Source organism: Daktulosphaira vitifoliae, unplaced genomic scaffold (assembly GCF_025091365.1).
Source record: "Daktulosphaira vitifoliae isolate Bord-2020 unplaced genomic scaffold, ASM2509136v1 Scaffold_5, whole genome shotgun sequence".
In the NCBI taxonomy this organism is placed as follows: Eukaryota; Metazoa; Arthropoda; class Insecta; order Hemiptera; family Phylloxeridae; genus Daktulosphaira; species Daktulosphaira vitifoliae.
In genome coordinates, this window is record NW_026099576.1 from 7,823,928 (window position 1) to 7,841,278 (window position 17,351).

Consider the following 17,351-nt stretch of genomic DNA (forward strand, 5'->3'; position numbering starts at 1 on the left):
GTTGAAAACGAGCCTGGCCGGAATAAAATTCCACCAGCGCCAATCAGTTTTAAAATAAAAAAAAATGAAATATTTTTGATGCTTCAATGGGAGATGGAATTAAAAAAACGTCATGAGGACATTTGTTATTACGAACTATTTTATTGGAGTAATCTTTATGAAAACTCTCGCCACGGGATTCATATAAATGATATTGAATCAACTTCAAATCCAATGCAATACTTTTTAGCTGGATACATACCAGGTTACAAATATTATTTTGCTTTGTGAGCCGTTGATATCCATGGTAGACGTGGCCATTTTATCAAACAACACATAAGACTTTAAATCTCACTATTCTTAATATTCTCATATATATTATAAAAGTCCTTTCTTTTTTTGCTCAACATATTATTTTTTTAAAATTTAAATTATCAAAGCAAAGGTTTGTTTCTACATCCTTAAGTACAAATTTATTATAATTTCTTAATTATATTTTCAATATAAAATATTTTATTATTATAATATACTGACTTTACTTTTTACCAATGTATAGACTGTTCAAAATGTAAGGAGACAAGTCAATTGTTTCAAACAATGAGAACAATAGAATTCCGTTCCATTACTTAATAAACATCCAATATACAAATACTAAGTATTTGTTAAAAAAAAAACTTATGTTGCTAAAATTTACTATTTACTGAAAGGAATCATGAATTTATAAAAAAAATAAAATCAAAAAATGTTGAAAAACTAAAATAATTTAAAATTTTCTATTTAATCACATAACTTTATTGACTTAATCCAAAATATTCTTTGGAATTGTTAAAAACAAATTTTTTTTTTTTAATAGTATATAAATTACAATATTATATAATAATTATAATAATAAGAGTAGTACATTTTTCATTAATAAATTTAATATTTTAATTCCTATAATATAGTTTGAAATAATAATACTTTGCATTATTATATACTTTTTTCATTTGGTCATATAAAGTAATTTTAAAGAGATGCTATTTATTTGAATTTCTTAAATGCAATAAATGATACATTAATAATCCAAACAGATTTTTTTCATTTGACACTTTTATTTATAATCTATGTTTAAAACACTTATGAATAAATTAATAAAGGTTTTATGAACTAGTCTATATTATAATTCTATAAATATAAATTTATAATATATTTAATCAAATGATTGAAAATTTGTTATCTACTTTAACATAGTGACTTAACTTTTAATAAAAACTTTTCCTATCTAAATATTTATCGTGAAACAGTTTCTATAGATAATAAATGATGTCGAAATCTAAATTAGATTGATATCTTAAATTCGATAATACCCTTTTATTTTACTATTTTCTATTTAAAAACTTATTAGAATACGCTATAGAAAGTGTTGAATTGGGTTCGTGTTTAAATAATTATTAACGATTAACATTTTAGTCATAATTTTAGGAAAAGCAATAACTTTTTTTTAAACAAAATAAATGTGTGATACGCATCAAAGCAAACGTGCCGATTATAATATACTGTGAGATGTATTTTTAAATTAATGAACCAAGTTTAAATAATTTATATAAAATTATATGAATAAGGAGGTATTCATACAAATATTTTTATTTAGGGTACAACTGTGAGAAATGTAGTGAAAAAACATTTTAGGTTTGGTGAGATTCAATGCTGTGAATTTAATTTTTATACGTGATTATTCTTAATTAGGTCACTGGTATAGTGAGTACTTTTCAAGCTGTAGACCATAAAATATAGTTTTATTATGCATATTTTTGTTAGCATTTATGAAATGTCCACGCTATTAACTTGGACCAAATTATAATATTTTGTTTAGTATAAACTTTCTAAGTTATTTTGTGTTATGTCCAACCATTTAACAATTTGTTACCTTGACTTTTAATTAGCTTCGATTACTTTTTTACACTTTTTGTATCTGTGTATTTAATTTTAATGTGACTATGTGACTTAAAATATTAATTTTCTCAAATAATTCAAGTTTATTTGTTAAATGTTTTACATGTACCTGAACTCAAAGTAAATTTGTTTTCATGTGGAGCGTGCTTTGATAAAGGTATAATAATGATAACAGACATAAATGTTTGTACATTTAAAAGAGGAAATAGTACAGTTGCTGTTGGAATTCGTGAGAATAAATTGTTTTCGATGATTTTTAAAACAAGTATTTCGCAAGAGATAGGTCAAGTGAATATTGCTGAAAAAATTCTTACATTACAACAGTGGCATGAAAAACTAGGTCATCAGAATGTTCAATATGTTAGAAATTACCTAAGGCATATGGGTATTCAATTCACAGATATGGAAAACAAATTTTTCTGTGAAGTTTGCATTTATGGTAAAGAACACAGAAAACCATTTACACTGAGCAGTACCAAAATAACAAAACCAGGTCAGATAATTCACAGTGATGTTTGTGGACCCATGGAAGAAAATTCTCTTGGTGGTAAAAGATACTTTGTTATATTCAAAGATGATTACTCTAAGTATACATATGTATATTTTATGAAACAAAAATCAGAAGTAAAAGAGAAGTTTGAATTATTCTTAAATACAGTGAAAAATCAGTTAAATATATCAGTTCTTACTTTACGAAGTGATTGTGGTTATAAAAGTATATTGTGGAATATAAGAGTGATGAAGTCAAAGCTATTTTGAATAAATTTGGTATAAAACATAAGACCAGTGTACCATATACACCACAGCAGAATGGTAAAGCTGAACGAACAATGCGTACAATAGTAGAAGCAGCTAGAACTATTTTGTACAGTAAAAATTTGTCAAAAAATCTTTGGGCTGAAGCGGTAAATACAGCTGTATATGTATTGAATCGTACGTTAAATTCAGGTAACAAAGAAAAAACGCCCTATGAATTATGGTATAATAAAAGTCCCAATATAAGCAATTTGAAAGTATTTGGTAGTGATGTTTATGTTCATATACCAAAAAAAAAAACATAGAAAATGGGATCAAAAAGGGAGAAAAGGAATATTTGTTGGGTATTCAGAAGAAACTAAAGGATACCGCATATGCTTTGATGGAAAAGAAGTTTCATTAAGCAGAGATGTTATATTCAAAGAATCTATGGAAATAGAAATCAAAATTAGAAAAGAAGATGAAGAAATAAATTCAGAAATGGTGGTTGAAAGTGAAGAAAATAACAATGATAAGAATAATGTTGAAAGAAAACAAAACATGGATGAACTTGATCAATCAGCAGATAAGACACATGAGCAATTAAAAATGAGACTTAGAGATAGACAAAATTTAGAAAAACTAGTAAGGTATAGAACAGAAACATTTTATTCAATGTGTGATAACCCAGTTACATATGAAGAAGCTATGACACAAGAAAATTCAGAAGATTGGAAAGACGCAATGGATGAAGAAATGTTGTCATTAAAAAAGAATGAAACCTGGAAATTAGTAAATATACCAACAAATAAAAAAGTACCTAACAATGTCTGGGTATATCGAACCAAACTCAAGAAAAATGGAGAAATCGATAGATTTAAAGCCAGACTAGTAATAAAAGGCTATGCACAAGTGCATGGAATTGATTTTCAAGAAACTTTTAGTCCAGTTGTAAAGTATGACTCTATACGAGTACTGCTAGCAATAGCAGCAGCCAGAAAATTAAAACTCAGACAATTTGATATTAAAACAGCCTTTTTATATGGTGATCTTGAAGAAGAGATTTACATGAACCAGCCAAAAGGTTATGAAGATGGAACTAAACAAGTTTGCAAACTTCAACGAAGCTTGTATGGATTGAAACAAGCATCCAGGTTTTGGAATACAAAATTTAAAAATTTGTTGTTAAACTTTGATCTAAAAGAAACAAAGGCAGATTCCAGTGTATTTGTAAATAATAAAAATGAACAATTAATGATTGTAGCTATTTTTGTAAATGATAGCAGCAACAAATGATGAGCAGGTGGACATGATGGTGAAGTACCTGATGAGCAACTTTGAGACAAAATTAGGCGAACTTAATCATTTTCTGGGAATTGAAATTGATCAGAGATCAGATGGGTCAATATTTATACATCAGTCATTATACTGTCAACGCGTTTTGGAGAGATTCAATATGGCTGAATCCAACGCCCTATGCATTCCTGCAGATCCACAACANATTTCAATGCCTTATGCATTCCTGCAGATCCACAACACTCATTAGATGCAAATTTATCTGAATCATTACAAGCAAGGGAGGTTCCATACAGAGAAGCAGTAGGAAGTTTGTTGTATCTAAGTTAGATCACAAGGCCTGATATAACGTTTGCTGTAAATCTGGTCAGTCGCTGTTTAGAAAAGCCTCTGATAATACATTGGAATGCGGTGAAACGTATTTTAAAATATTTAATAGGAACCTATAACTATGGATTATTTTTTCATTCTAGGGTGAAACTTAAGTTATATGGTTATAGTGATGCAGACTATGCTGGTGATACAACAACTAGGCGATCAACATCAGGATACATTTTCATGATGACTAATGGAATAGTAGCATGGTGTTCACAAAGGTAAAAATCAGCAGCACTCTCAACTACTGAGGCTGAATATATGGCACAGAGTCAAGCAGTCCAGGAATTAACTTGGTTGACGCTACTAATAAGTGGTCTTCTGGAAACACAGGGAGAGACACCTGTTCTGTATGCAGACAATCAAAGTGCCATAAAATTGTTGAAGAATCCAGAATTCGATAAACGAACTAAACATCTATATATTCGTTATCATTAAATTCGTGAGAAGTTCAATGAAAGGATGTTTTCACTGGAGGATGTGACCAGCAAAGTGCAGTTAGCTGACATCTTGACCAAGCCAACACCACGAACAAGATTTCAAGAACAGGAATTAGATATATAGATTTATAATTTTTTTAAATTAACTATGTACGGGTGTATTGTTTAAGGGGAAGTGTTGATATTATTAAACAACACACTTGGTACAGTATTATTATTTAAGATAACAGTTTAATGTATTTTTATTTATGTTAGTATAGTACAAGGTCAAAGGGACACGTTCCTTTTACGATTATGTTGTTTTACTCAATGCAGCCTATTGTATTCATGTTTACAGTTAAGTCGTAGTTTCGCCGTCTATCAAGTAAAGTGTCCCGTTGCCGTTGTACATCTCTTATATTATATGTTTGACATTTTATATTAAATAGTATTATATTACAAATAATTTCTAAATCTTTTAATTACATAACCTATTTCATTCAACAATATTATTACATATAATATTAACATATAATATGATGTTATCATTTGTACATGTATGTCACATATTATGATTATACAAGATCACCAAAACAGGGTTCTCTTATTTAAAATACAAAATAACCCTTTAATCATGCAAAAAATCTCCATCTTGTAGAAATTATTAAGTAACGCCTACACGTAGAACCCTCTTTTAATTAAACAATTAGAATACAAAGCCTCAGCTTCCAGGATCGCTGTAGAGATCGCTGGGCCACCCCTTTCAGACTATAAAAAGCCATTTTCCCCCATCTAAACCAATTCTTTCGGTGATTTTTAAAGACAAAATCTACGACACTTTACTCAAGATATCACTCTCCGGGACTTAGTCGATTTTTAAATTAATTTGGACTTAGAATATTTTTCTTTAAAACTAAATGACACTTAGAAATTTTAAGATGAGTTATGTTTTGGTGAATCTTTTAATTTAATTTAATTTGTTCATTAAATAATAATGTTTTATTTTTATTATTGTGAAAATAAATGTCAAATAATATTTTAAACATTAAACCCTTTTTTAAAATTATTTTATTTTAATAATAAATCCAATACAACTTTAAATTTTAGTTAATAATAAAAATATATTGTGATCTTTTCCTATTGGGTAGTTAGTCTTTAAGCTTAATGTTTTTGTTCTAACAAACATCGCGCTGGCGGACAGAGTAAAGGTTGCAACTAAATATTATTCTAGAATTAGGTGTATTAGTTTAGAATATATTTGTAAGCCTATGTGTATTGGGTAGCTAGTCTTTGAGTTTAATATCTTTGCTTTAACGAGCATCGCGCCGGCGAACAGTGCAAAAAAACTTACAAATATATTTTTAATGTTTAATTTTTGTCTTGGTGATTATTGTGTCGCATTCTTTCAAGGCGCTTTCTAGTGCTGGGACACATTGGGCCACCACAATTCCGCCTTGATAAATTTTTTTACAAAGATATAAATATTTCTAAATTTTGTTTTGGCCAGGCCAGAGGAAAATGTAAGAAATATTGGTGTCGATCTCTAAAGAAAATATACTCTCTAAAAAAATACTTATTCAACAGACGTAAAAAAAATCAATAAGTAAAAAAATTAAATTATATTTATAATAAAATATAGAGTGTTTAGAATCATTTTCAAGTAAGATCAGTCGTAGACTTTGTGTAGTTAAATCTTATTATTTAAAATTTTGAATAGTTTTTGTAAGTAATTATATGGACTATATGACGTATAGTGTAAATCGTATATGTAGTGCGTTTAATACCAAAATCAACATTGGATTATTTGAAATATTATTGCATTACACACGCCGTAAGGTAAGTACAATTTAATCTATACTTTCGAATCTCTAACAATCTATTGCGTAATAAACCATTAATAAAAATGAAATAGAAAAATTAATAATTAATAAGAAAAACAATTATTGTGTAAATCATATAATAAATATTATAGACGATATATTTCATTTTTATTTTAATTATAATTTAATAATAAAAACCGCATAATTAATATAACTATAACCCATTATTTATTTTTATTTTATTTAATTATTTACCTTTACCCTTACCATCTACCCCCATCTAATATACTTTCTTTTCTTTCTTTTTATTTTTGGTTTATTACAATATAGGGTAACACCAATACCGTCCATAGGCTTAGCACCTTGTCAACTACTAATGGGTAGATTATTACAGACTGCATTACCAATACATACAAATAAATTAGTTCCTAAAGTGCCAAGTGATATTTATGATAAATTATGTGAAAATAAATTGAAGTATAAAATGTATTATGTTAGGAATACTAAAGAGAGAGATAGTTTTGTGATAGGACAAAAAGTATCAATGCAAAAAGGCAATGAGTGGTTGAAAGAAGTTATAGTAAAAGAAGCTGGACCCAGATCTTATATTATAAGGGATGATAGAGGAAAGTAATGGTGTAGGAACAGAAAGCAAAAAGCAGAAGGAAAGGAAGAATTGACCAAATAGAATAATAAGATTACCCGCTAGTTACAAAGTTTGAGTTGTATTTATTTAGTATTATTATTTTAATGTTTATATGTTGTCTCGTGTTACGCTCCCGCTATTATTATATCTAAAACTACGTCAAACCTTGTGTTTCTTTTTTCAAACTTATACTGTTCGAAAGTCCGCATTACAGAGATCGTTTACTGCATAAAACTCACAACACCGTGTGATCGTTTGGGATCAAGGTAAGAATTATAATACACTTAAATGTCGCAAAATGTATAACCGCAATAAGACGCCACCGTCATCTCAAACGGCTAATTACTATTATTAACCGTAGCCAGATAGTTAACAAAAGCGAAACAAATAAACCCGATAACGCCGCCGATTCTGATGACGAGTGGATTACAGTATTTTCATCATCGAACAAAAGACCTCATACTCAATCACCTGGTTCATCGCCAATATCTAAACACGGCCCATGTAATAATAACATTAGGAGATTATCAAACCGGTATAGTCCGTTACAAACGAATGACGAGGAAATTGAAACGGAACTCACAACCAAACCAATTATTCATAAGCCACCTCCCATATTTATTAAATCTGAGTTAAATTATTTAAACTTTTGTGAACTAATTAAAAAAAATATTGGTTCGAATGAATTTTTGTGTAAGAGCAGTATCTCTAGTTTTCGTCTTAATCTCAATACTCCTGAATCTTATAGAAAAATCGTTCAATTACTTGTACGAAAAAACGTCGATTTCCACACATACCAAACTTAACAATATAAACCTTTTCGTGTCGTTCTCAAAAAACTGCATCATTCTACAGACATAAAATTTATAGAAGACGAATTAAAAAAACTTGGTTTCAATGTTAAACAAGTGGTTAATGTCCTAAGAAGTCAGTCTAAAACCCCCCTCCCTATGTTTTTCATAGATCTTGTGCCAAAGCCAAACAACAACGATATTTTCAAAGTAAACCTTATCTGCTATTCTAAAGTCAAATTTGAAGTACCCAAACCAAACAACAATCAAATTCAGTGCCTTAGGTGTCAAAACTTTGGTCACTCAAAACAATATTGTAATCACGAGCCCCGTTGTGTTAAATGTGATGGCTCACATTTGACTGATGCGTGCCTCAAACCTGTCGATCAGCCGCCCAAATGTACCTTGTGTGGAGGAGCCCACCCAGCAAACTATCGTAGTTGACCTGCTTATAAAAATGAACAGCAGAAAAGGAACGCTAATTCAAACCAAAGAAAAAATTTCCATTTTAATCATAATTTTATAAATCCAAATGAAAACTGTATAAATAATGTAAATAATGTCAATAGTGTATATAATAATATACAAGTCCCCATTGGTAACACCCAGCCACCAAACACTAACAAACATAGTACTAACGCACATGTAACTCAACAGCATAACTCTAAAAACAATACACAAAATCACATGACCAATATAGACAGTAACGACCTTACTAAACAACTCTCCTTATTCTTAACTGACCTTAAATCCATAATCAATCCTTTAATAACACTATTAACAACTGTAATAAACAAAATTCTTCTGAAAAATGATTAATAATGACTCTACTCAAAAACATGCTATCAAAGTACTCCTATGGAATGCTAACGGCTTACATCAACACAAAGATGAACTACAAACTGTACTTAACGAAAAATAAATAATTTATTTTTAATAAAGTATTCGTCAATTATTGACATAGCACTTATAAGTGAAACACACGTTACCGAAAAATCTAACTTTAAAATTTTTAACTATACTTTATACAAAACTAACCATCCAGACGGAACTGCTCGCGGTGGCTCTATCATTTTAATATCAATGACATACATCACAGTCAAAAAACTCCTACCTGAAAATTAAGTCTATAGTTGCGGCCACGCAACATTCTAATGTGGATTTATACAACAGTAAAGGTTGTGCAAATAAAGAAGAAGTGATAGTGAATTCTCATACTACGAAAAATTCGTGGTTATATACGTTTTAACAATATTAAATGTTTAATATTTTTTTAATATTTCGTGACAAATTATTTTTATTTCCATTAATTTATTGGCTAAAATAAAAACGGATAACAGAATAATTCTGTTTTTAATTGTTTGTAATAATTATTATTACAATAATAAGACTTTATAGTAAAACGAAAAAAAAATTTGCTCAGACTACAACAACCTAAGCAGCAATTGCCAAACAACAAACAAAACGAGAAGAACAAATTTTTATTACATACAATGGAAAAGTAATAATTGTGCCATAACGGTTTATAAATAAACCAGTTTAAAAAGAAAAAGGAAAAGGCACAGAAATCACGTGCGATGTCACTTATTTACACATAGTTAATGTTCGGTGAATAATAATAAAATGTTAAGCTATTTAAATATATATTTGGTATTGTATGGATAGGAAAGTATAAACATAAAGTACATGTCATATCCAAAAAGGTTGTGTATAAAACACAATACAAAGTTGGTCGTCTTAACTTTTAAGTAACAAGCTTTGCATAAAGTTTTCCTGGATCGTTCCAATAAATGATCCGCGACTTAGATTATTTGGATTGTATCTTTACAATACAATTTGCATTCCGATTTCTCCCATGCTAATTGAGCAAGGTGAGAAAAACTGTTTATTTCATTGACTAATATAAGGATAGGCACGTTGGTTTAGTGTAGATTTTTGCTAATATTACGAGGAACATAGGTCACGGCCATTGTAACCGCTTTTGCCACCTTTTCGTCGTCCCCGAACCTCCGGTATATGGCTAGTTTTTGCAGTATATAATAGATTGAGAAGTGTGTCATCTGACAATAATATTACTTCAATAGTTTTGTTCAGTCTAAATTGATTGTAAAAGTCTAGTAATTCTAAGGAGTTATTATAATTCCCCATAGAACTTTTTATAGCTCTCTCTGGGACATTTCAATGCAGATTTGTATTTCCTTTGAGAGTCCCTACAGGACTCAATGTTGTTCCAAACCTGATATTATTGTTTTGTTTAAGAGTTAACGAGAACTCTTCCTTAATTTTGACAGATTAAAGTTCCATCAAGCTATACCTAGTTTTATACCTTTTTTCTATCAAAGGACAGTTTTTTTTGTAAGCCAAAACAATGCAATTCTGATTATCAATTACAACTTTCATTAATTTTTCCAACACTAATCTAATGTGAAGGTTTTTCAGATCATGAGAAAAGTCTTTTCTGTAGTTATCTTAGTTTCAACTTTGTTTGTTTCAAAATGAAGCGTCTGGAATTGTGATCATAGAGAGAAGGTTCAGAAAACACTTTCCACTCTTCTATATTCTGAACAAACCCCATTAAAAAAACTGTAATATCAATGACTTCTTGTCTCTTCTTGACTATAAAAAATAATTCAACTTCATTTCGTGGTTCAAAGTTCAAAATTCAGAAAATTTTTAACTCAAGAAATGATTTACTTATAGTGTCAACTTTTGGACTTCATATAATATAATAAGATTATAATAAGTGAACAAAAATTAATAAACTATTTTTTAAATCAAGTTATTAGAATTTTATTAATAAAATTATTATGAAATTAATTATTAATTTAATCATAAAGTAAATAATCAACTAGATATTTAGGAGTGTAATATGACTGAGTTCCATTATTAAAAACTTTATTTTCATCATTATTCATCTCATTGTTTTCATCATTTGAACTATGACTGTAATATTTTTTTATATTACTAGTATTGACACCAGGAAAATACAGTGTTTGATATATGTCTTCATATTTTCTTAATTGATCTACAAACAAAATTTTTAGTTATAATATTCAAGTAAAAAATTATATATATATTTTATTTCACATTGATGAATAACAGTAGCATTACTAAGAAAGACTATATGTACTGTAACTGTTACTATTAATATTATATCATTTTTAAGCTAGTATAAGTATTTCCTTATAACTTTCATATTAGGTCCATTCCTTATACCTTTTAAGGGAGATAACTTAATTATTTTGAATTGCAACATACATATTTAACTACCTTATAAAATAGAATATTTTTATTAAGCAGTTAAATGATCTATTTTTTCGTGCCTAAAGGGATAAAAATACTTATTAATAATTCTTTTAAATAAGAACTCTTATTTTTAACTTTACACTAAGATAAGAGAAAAATTACAAACAACTGTGTTCTTACAATTTTTTTTCGATCAACTGTTTTCTGTTACAGCTTGTTAAGCTATTGTAGAGATATCTTTTCTTTCATATATTATGTCTATTAAAATTCATACTCTAATGTTATACTGAAGTTTAAGAGGTTAACTGACGTGGGTAAATTTTATTAATAACTACTATAATTATAATTTACAAGCTATTATAACAGATTATTTCTTCTACGGTGAAGATATAATACCGGTTGCACTTCCACCAGAATTATAAAACCAAATCAATGATGAATTTTTACTTGACATCCAAATCTTTCAACAATTGTAAAACACAAACAGCTAATCAGATAAAAAAATTGTAAAGTCAAAGTTTTATTTTTTTACAATTGTATTATTAAAAATGCGGGTTCTCATTAAAACAATACAAATACAATAAGAATAGGGATAAACTTAAAAAGTATTACATAGCTAAAAAAATTGAACTAATTATATAGAGATATATTTAAAACTAACAAAAGATAAAAAAAATTTCTCAAAAAATATATTATTTAATAACAATCGAGTGGTTAGCGTTTTAGGTGAAATTTATCAAAAATAATTCGAATATTAATTTTATAAACATTAAAATAAAAGGATTCATACAATTTTATGATCAATTTCGTCAAGTATTAAACATTTTGTATCGTAAACCTTCAATATACAAAATGGTCCAAATTTGGTATACATTTTATTTTCTCAGAATTATTAAGATTTTTTTTTATTTCATACCTTGTTAGAGCATTTGAAATACATAGTGTAGGAATCTATTTAAAATATATATTGTACAGATAAAAATGTTATCTATTTTTATGAACCCCGAGAAATAGTATATTGAAAACCAAACTATTTCTAACAATATATTTTAAGGGTGACATTATTAATTTTTTTTTTTTTATTGTTTTATTGACCATAGATAAAATAATATGTTTAGTGTCGACAACCCATTTTGTATTATTACTTTTTGAGATTAAAGAATTTAAAGATTACGAAAATGTAAGTATCTGGATAGTGACAGTGATGTTTTACTTTTAAAATAACACACACATGGAATTTTTCTACATTGAGCCCCCTCTCACTTGTAGAATAAATATATATTTACCTAAAAATCAGTAAAAATTTTGAATAAAATCTACCATTAGGAATAATTTTTTCTTACAAGAAAGTTGTTATTTAATATTTTTCATAAAAATAAATCAAATTCTAATTTATATAAAAATTAATTTTTATAACTAAACCTATTTTAAATGCTATTTAAGACTAACGTTTTAGCTGATAAAATTTTTTTATCTTTTTTTAATAATATTTCTATAAAAACTAAACCGTGATTAATTATTTAAACATTACCAAAATTCTTTACATTTTTTCGTTAAACAGAAAAAAAAATCTTTGTAATGAGTTTGTGAACTAACCGAATGGGATATTATACTTGATAATACAATTAAATGTTCGCTTATCCACATAATCCGTAGGAATATATTTATTCGCAAATTCAAAACAATACTTATATTTTTTCAACCCTAAAACGAATGAAGCAATTTTATTTACTTCCTCAGCAGCTAAATGACAAATGTCATTAAAATTGTCTTCTGTGATATCTGCTTTCTGTAATTGATTTATACTCCAAATTAACATTCTTTTTCTTATAAAGTCATAGTAATATTTTGGTATCGAATACATTTCGTCACTTACAAACAAATTATTGCGTTCTTTGAAAGATAAAATAAGTTCATATATTTTATTGAAATGACTTGCTACGTAAATTGTAAAATTTTTTCTAAATAAATCCAATCCATAAAGGATTTTATAATTTCAACAATATGTTGACCCATTTCAATGATTTGATTTTTCATTGCTAATTTTAATTCTTTATTTTTAAATTTAGGAAGAAAAACAAATTTTTTAACTAATGAAAAGTAAAAACATACAATCATTATAATTGGATGAACTGTTGCTATATTTAATAATGTTTTAAAGACTTCTACATATTCCATGTCAAAATTGAACTTGATGAATCGAAACACATCGTATAACATTATTTGATAATTATTATTGTTCTTTATTTTCAACGGGGCATATCGAACCATGTCTAAAATATCATTTAGCTGTTTGTCACTGTTATATCTGGCATATTGTCTTGATTGAGATCCTGATATAAAGTCTAGCTCTGAAAAACGAGGACGATTTTCCATCAAATCGTAAAACAAAACATTTTTAGGATTAAAAATATAGAATGATTTTCTTTCAAAAGATTTCGCCAAATGCTTTATTATCTGACAATATTTTTTTAATATGTTATTATCTGTTCCCACAAACATATCTCTTAAAGTCAAATATTCATTCATACTACTAATTATTCTACTATTGAGTTTTTCGAGTTCTTTAAGCAATACTTCCGGGTTGTATTTAATTGGTTCATTAAAATTAGCTAGGGATACGAAATATTTTTGAACTGTTATATTTAAACACTTTCCATTTAAAAAATATTCCAATCTTTCTACAATTGAACGATGTAGAATTTTATAGCCTTCAAGCAAATTCTGTGATCTTTCAGATCTACTGAACTCACCATTTTTATTTTTAGCAATCATATTTATTGATCCTGAAACGTTGTTCAAGTATAAATTTACAGTCATTATATCACCTGCAATATACTCCTCGTCCATTTCTCGTAATGAATCTAACATTATCATAACAATTTCGCCATGAGATTTTACTGCAGTTCCATAATCTTTTAATTCAGATTCTGATGTATTATTTTCAAAGTTATATAAATATTTTTCACTGTATTTGAAATAATTAAACAAATGTTTAGAGAAATTACAATGCAATTCTAAAGGGTCTAAGGAAATTGCACATTCTGTGTAAAGAATAACAGTTATGTATAGTCTTAATATCATAATTTTAATGTAAATCCTATTACTGATAAATTTTAAATGGATATTTGAAAAATTTTAAAATAAGTAACACTTGTTTTATATGTATGATAAAAATAATGGTAAGTATATTACAATCATTTATATGCTAAAAAGAACATATTTGTGTCTTTAAATAGAATTCTATTTGCTTTAATTGTATATACTTTGTATTTCAAAACTATATGATTCCTTTGTAATTTAGTTTTAGTTAATATAACAAGCTGATCTTCTAACTATACCTTATATATTATTTTTAAAAATAATAGTGTTATGGAATATTTTCTTTTTTAGTGTTTATAGTTTTTTTTTACCACCATCTCTTATGCTTAGAATTTGTGTCAACTTCAGAATTTAAAAAGTAACTGTATTAGCTTTCTATGCAAAGCTAAAAAGATTTATATTACAATGATATGTAATTTTTTGTCTATCATTATTTTTCATCTGCCACTGAGCCATTTCTTTTCAATGATACGTCAAAAGATCATAAATTGTATCTATTTAAAGACATTTTACCCTCAAAAATTGAAGAAATAGGATAATTCCCAAGAAAATTAATTTTTACAATTTTTAACCTTATTATACATAACTTTTTGAAAAATGAACGAAACATGACAATTTTTTTTTTTATAATAGCTTATTAAATTTAGCTTTTAGTTATTCTCATTTTATTTTAAATATTTTTTTAGAAAATCTTACTATTGATTTACCCAAAGGAGAGGATTCAAAATAGTAATATTTTCTCAAATGTCAACTTTTTCAACTTATTTTTTGAAAATGTTCTGGAAACACTGCATCTTTTAAATATATGATTAATTTATATTTATGTGTTCGTGGTAAAAATTTAAAAAAATATATATTCCGATGACTTCTACGTGCAAATGGCTACCGTAGTAAAAAACATGCTTTTTAGCTATTTTTATATAAGCTAGAAGTCGCATAGCTGAGGCTTTACAAGCCTCATGCGCCTTTAGCGCGTATGACTCTGGTAATCCTTATAAGTAGGCCACTGATTCCGATTGGAGTACCTTGGGACACGATAAGTGTACAGGAAAAATATTACATTCAAGATAGTGTAACAAAAATATATTAAAAATTTAATTATTAAAATCAGAAAAATTTAAGAAAAGAATATAGTAAAATGTATTAGGTATAAGATTGACGTTTGTTAATGAGGTATTACCCTTGGGCATATTCAGAAATTATTTTAAGAGGGTATTTAAATTTTTTTACTTTAATAAACATGCTATAGATTATTTTTGCTAAAAATCAAATTGATGATCAAAAGAAAGGTCCATTAGGTCCATGTGTCTTAGAAGTTGCCTAAAAAATATTGATAGTGCTGATTCAAGGGGGAAATCGCCTATATCCCCCTTAAATACGCCTTTGGTATACACAATAAGTATTAATATTCTGATTATAATTGTATTAATACTATTGAATTATTACAAAAAAATTCGCTAGGTTATTATTTCTGGGAATATGTAAAAGATTCAATTTTGATAAGAATATTTGTTACTATAATTTGACGTCGGACACAATAGTTGATATAGATGAATCTCAATTTTACGATAACATCAGTGGCTTATAAATCATATACGAGATAAATACGATTAATAATACTGTACTATTCTAAAAATACATTTTTTTTTATTAGAAACAAAAAATAAAAAATTCGTTTTTAACATAGTACAAAACTTTAAAAATTATTTTTAATAAAAATAATACAAAATACTTGTGGGATAAAAAGTTATTAAAAATGTCGAAACCCAATGGTTGGGTTGGGTTTGGACTCAATTCCCTAGCACTTTAATAGATTGAAAACCAACCTGCATCAAAAATTAAGTTCAATAATGTTATACATAATTTTTCAAAAAAAAAAATTTTTAAATATATGTATAAAATTAAGTGTTGATTAAGTTTGTATAAAAAAAAAATATATAAAGCTATGTATCTAATTATTTACTATAAAAAACAAAGTTAATTTTATATTAAATGTAGTAAATTAGTGTACATGCATTTTATGCTTACTTTAGGGAAACAAAAATAGCTGATATTTCATAGAAGTGTATAAAAGTAATATAAACAATTTATTAGGTACATTAGGAAAAATAAAATGTTATATTCAAATTATCTTATTATATAATAGAATTATAAATACTAATGTATTATAAGGGCCCGGTTAAGTGACAGTAACATACTTGAAAAAATTCTCGTGAGGGCCAAACCCAAACCAATCTGTATACAAATACTTTCTGTCTATTTCTCTTATGTATGTTTATAATACAATATTTGTTGTTATATTTAATCAAGTTTATTATTATATATACAGAGTGATTTTTTTATCATAACCCACTGATACGATCACATTTGCATGTGCCCATATCTCTGTCTCCCATAACATCGTTGTACCGTTTAATAGACATATATATATAATTAACACAGTGACATACAACAATACTAACAGGAGGGCGGACTGCACACATAAAAACTTTTTGCAATTCACGGCCAATGTGCCATATTAAGATATCCCTATCGACGGTTGACATTTTACCATCTTCGCGATCACTACTTTTGCCTGATAATTAACTTAACTTCGCTACCCCGTATATTATAGTGTGTGTGTGTGTCGCCGTCAGCTCCCTGTTGGATTATAACATCTCTAGGTGTCCAGCAGGTTGTATTATCCATTTAATATTTAAATTGCTTAATAAATATTTATTTATATCGTTGTTAACCTAAAGTGTTATATATATATATTGTAGTGCGACCCTTGGTAGTTCCTCTAAGGGAATATAAATTAAATAGGAAACTTCAGTACCTAAGGTAGATATAGCCTAGCCAGCTATCCCCCGTTGGTCCCTTAGAATACTGTCGACGGGCATTTAGGCTAAACCCCTAAATAGCGACGTAACAATTGGTGGAGGCGCCGATCTCTCTGTTTTATTTTAAACTTTCAGTGAGGGATCCCCCCCTAAGTGTACTACAATTTTTATATACCGCTTTTCACGGT

General features: G+C 27.6%; 1 protein-coding gene across 4 annotated transcripts; it reads right to left on the bottom strand.

Annotated features, from left to right (window-relative positions):
• Positions 1-10,784: 10,784 nt before the first annotated feature.
• On the bottom strand, positions 10,785-14,410 carry LOC126907534 (uncharacterized). Of its 4 annotated transcripts, XR_007704554.1 has the most exons (3): positions 14,068-14,410; positions 12,836-13,590; positions 10,785-11,018 (listed from the first exon to the last, which is right to left on the bottom strand). XR_007704554.1 is itself a non-coding variant. In XM_050688900.1 (2 exons), exons 1-2 carry the CDS (start codon positions 13,101-13,103, stop codon positions 10,819-10,821), a joined length of 468 nt encoding a protein of 155 aa, XP_050544857.1. In that variant the 5' UTR covers positions 13,104-14,409; the 3' UTR covers positions 10,785-10,818. The 4 variants fall into 4 exon arrangements, 1 of the variants encoding a protein (XP_050544857.1); XR_007704553.1 differs by having other exon boundaries at positions 12,972-14,410; XR_007704552.1 differs by having other exon boundaries at positions 12,836-14,410.
• Positions 14,411-17,351: the final 2,941 nt, after the last annotated feature.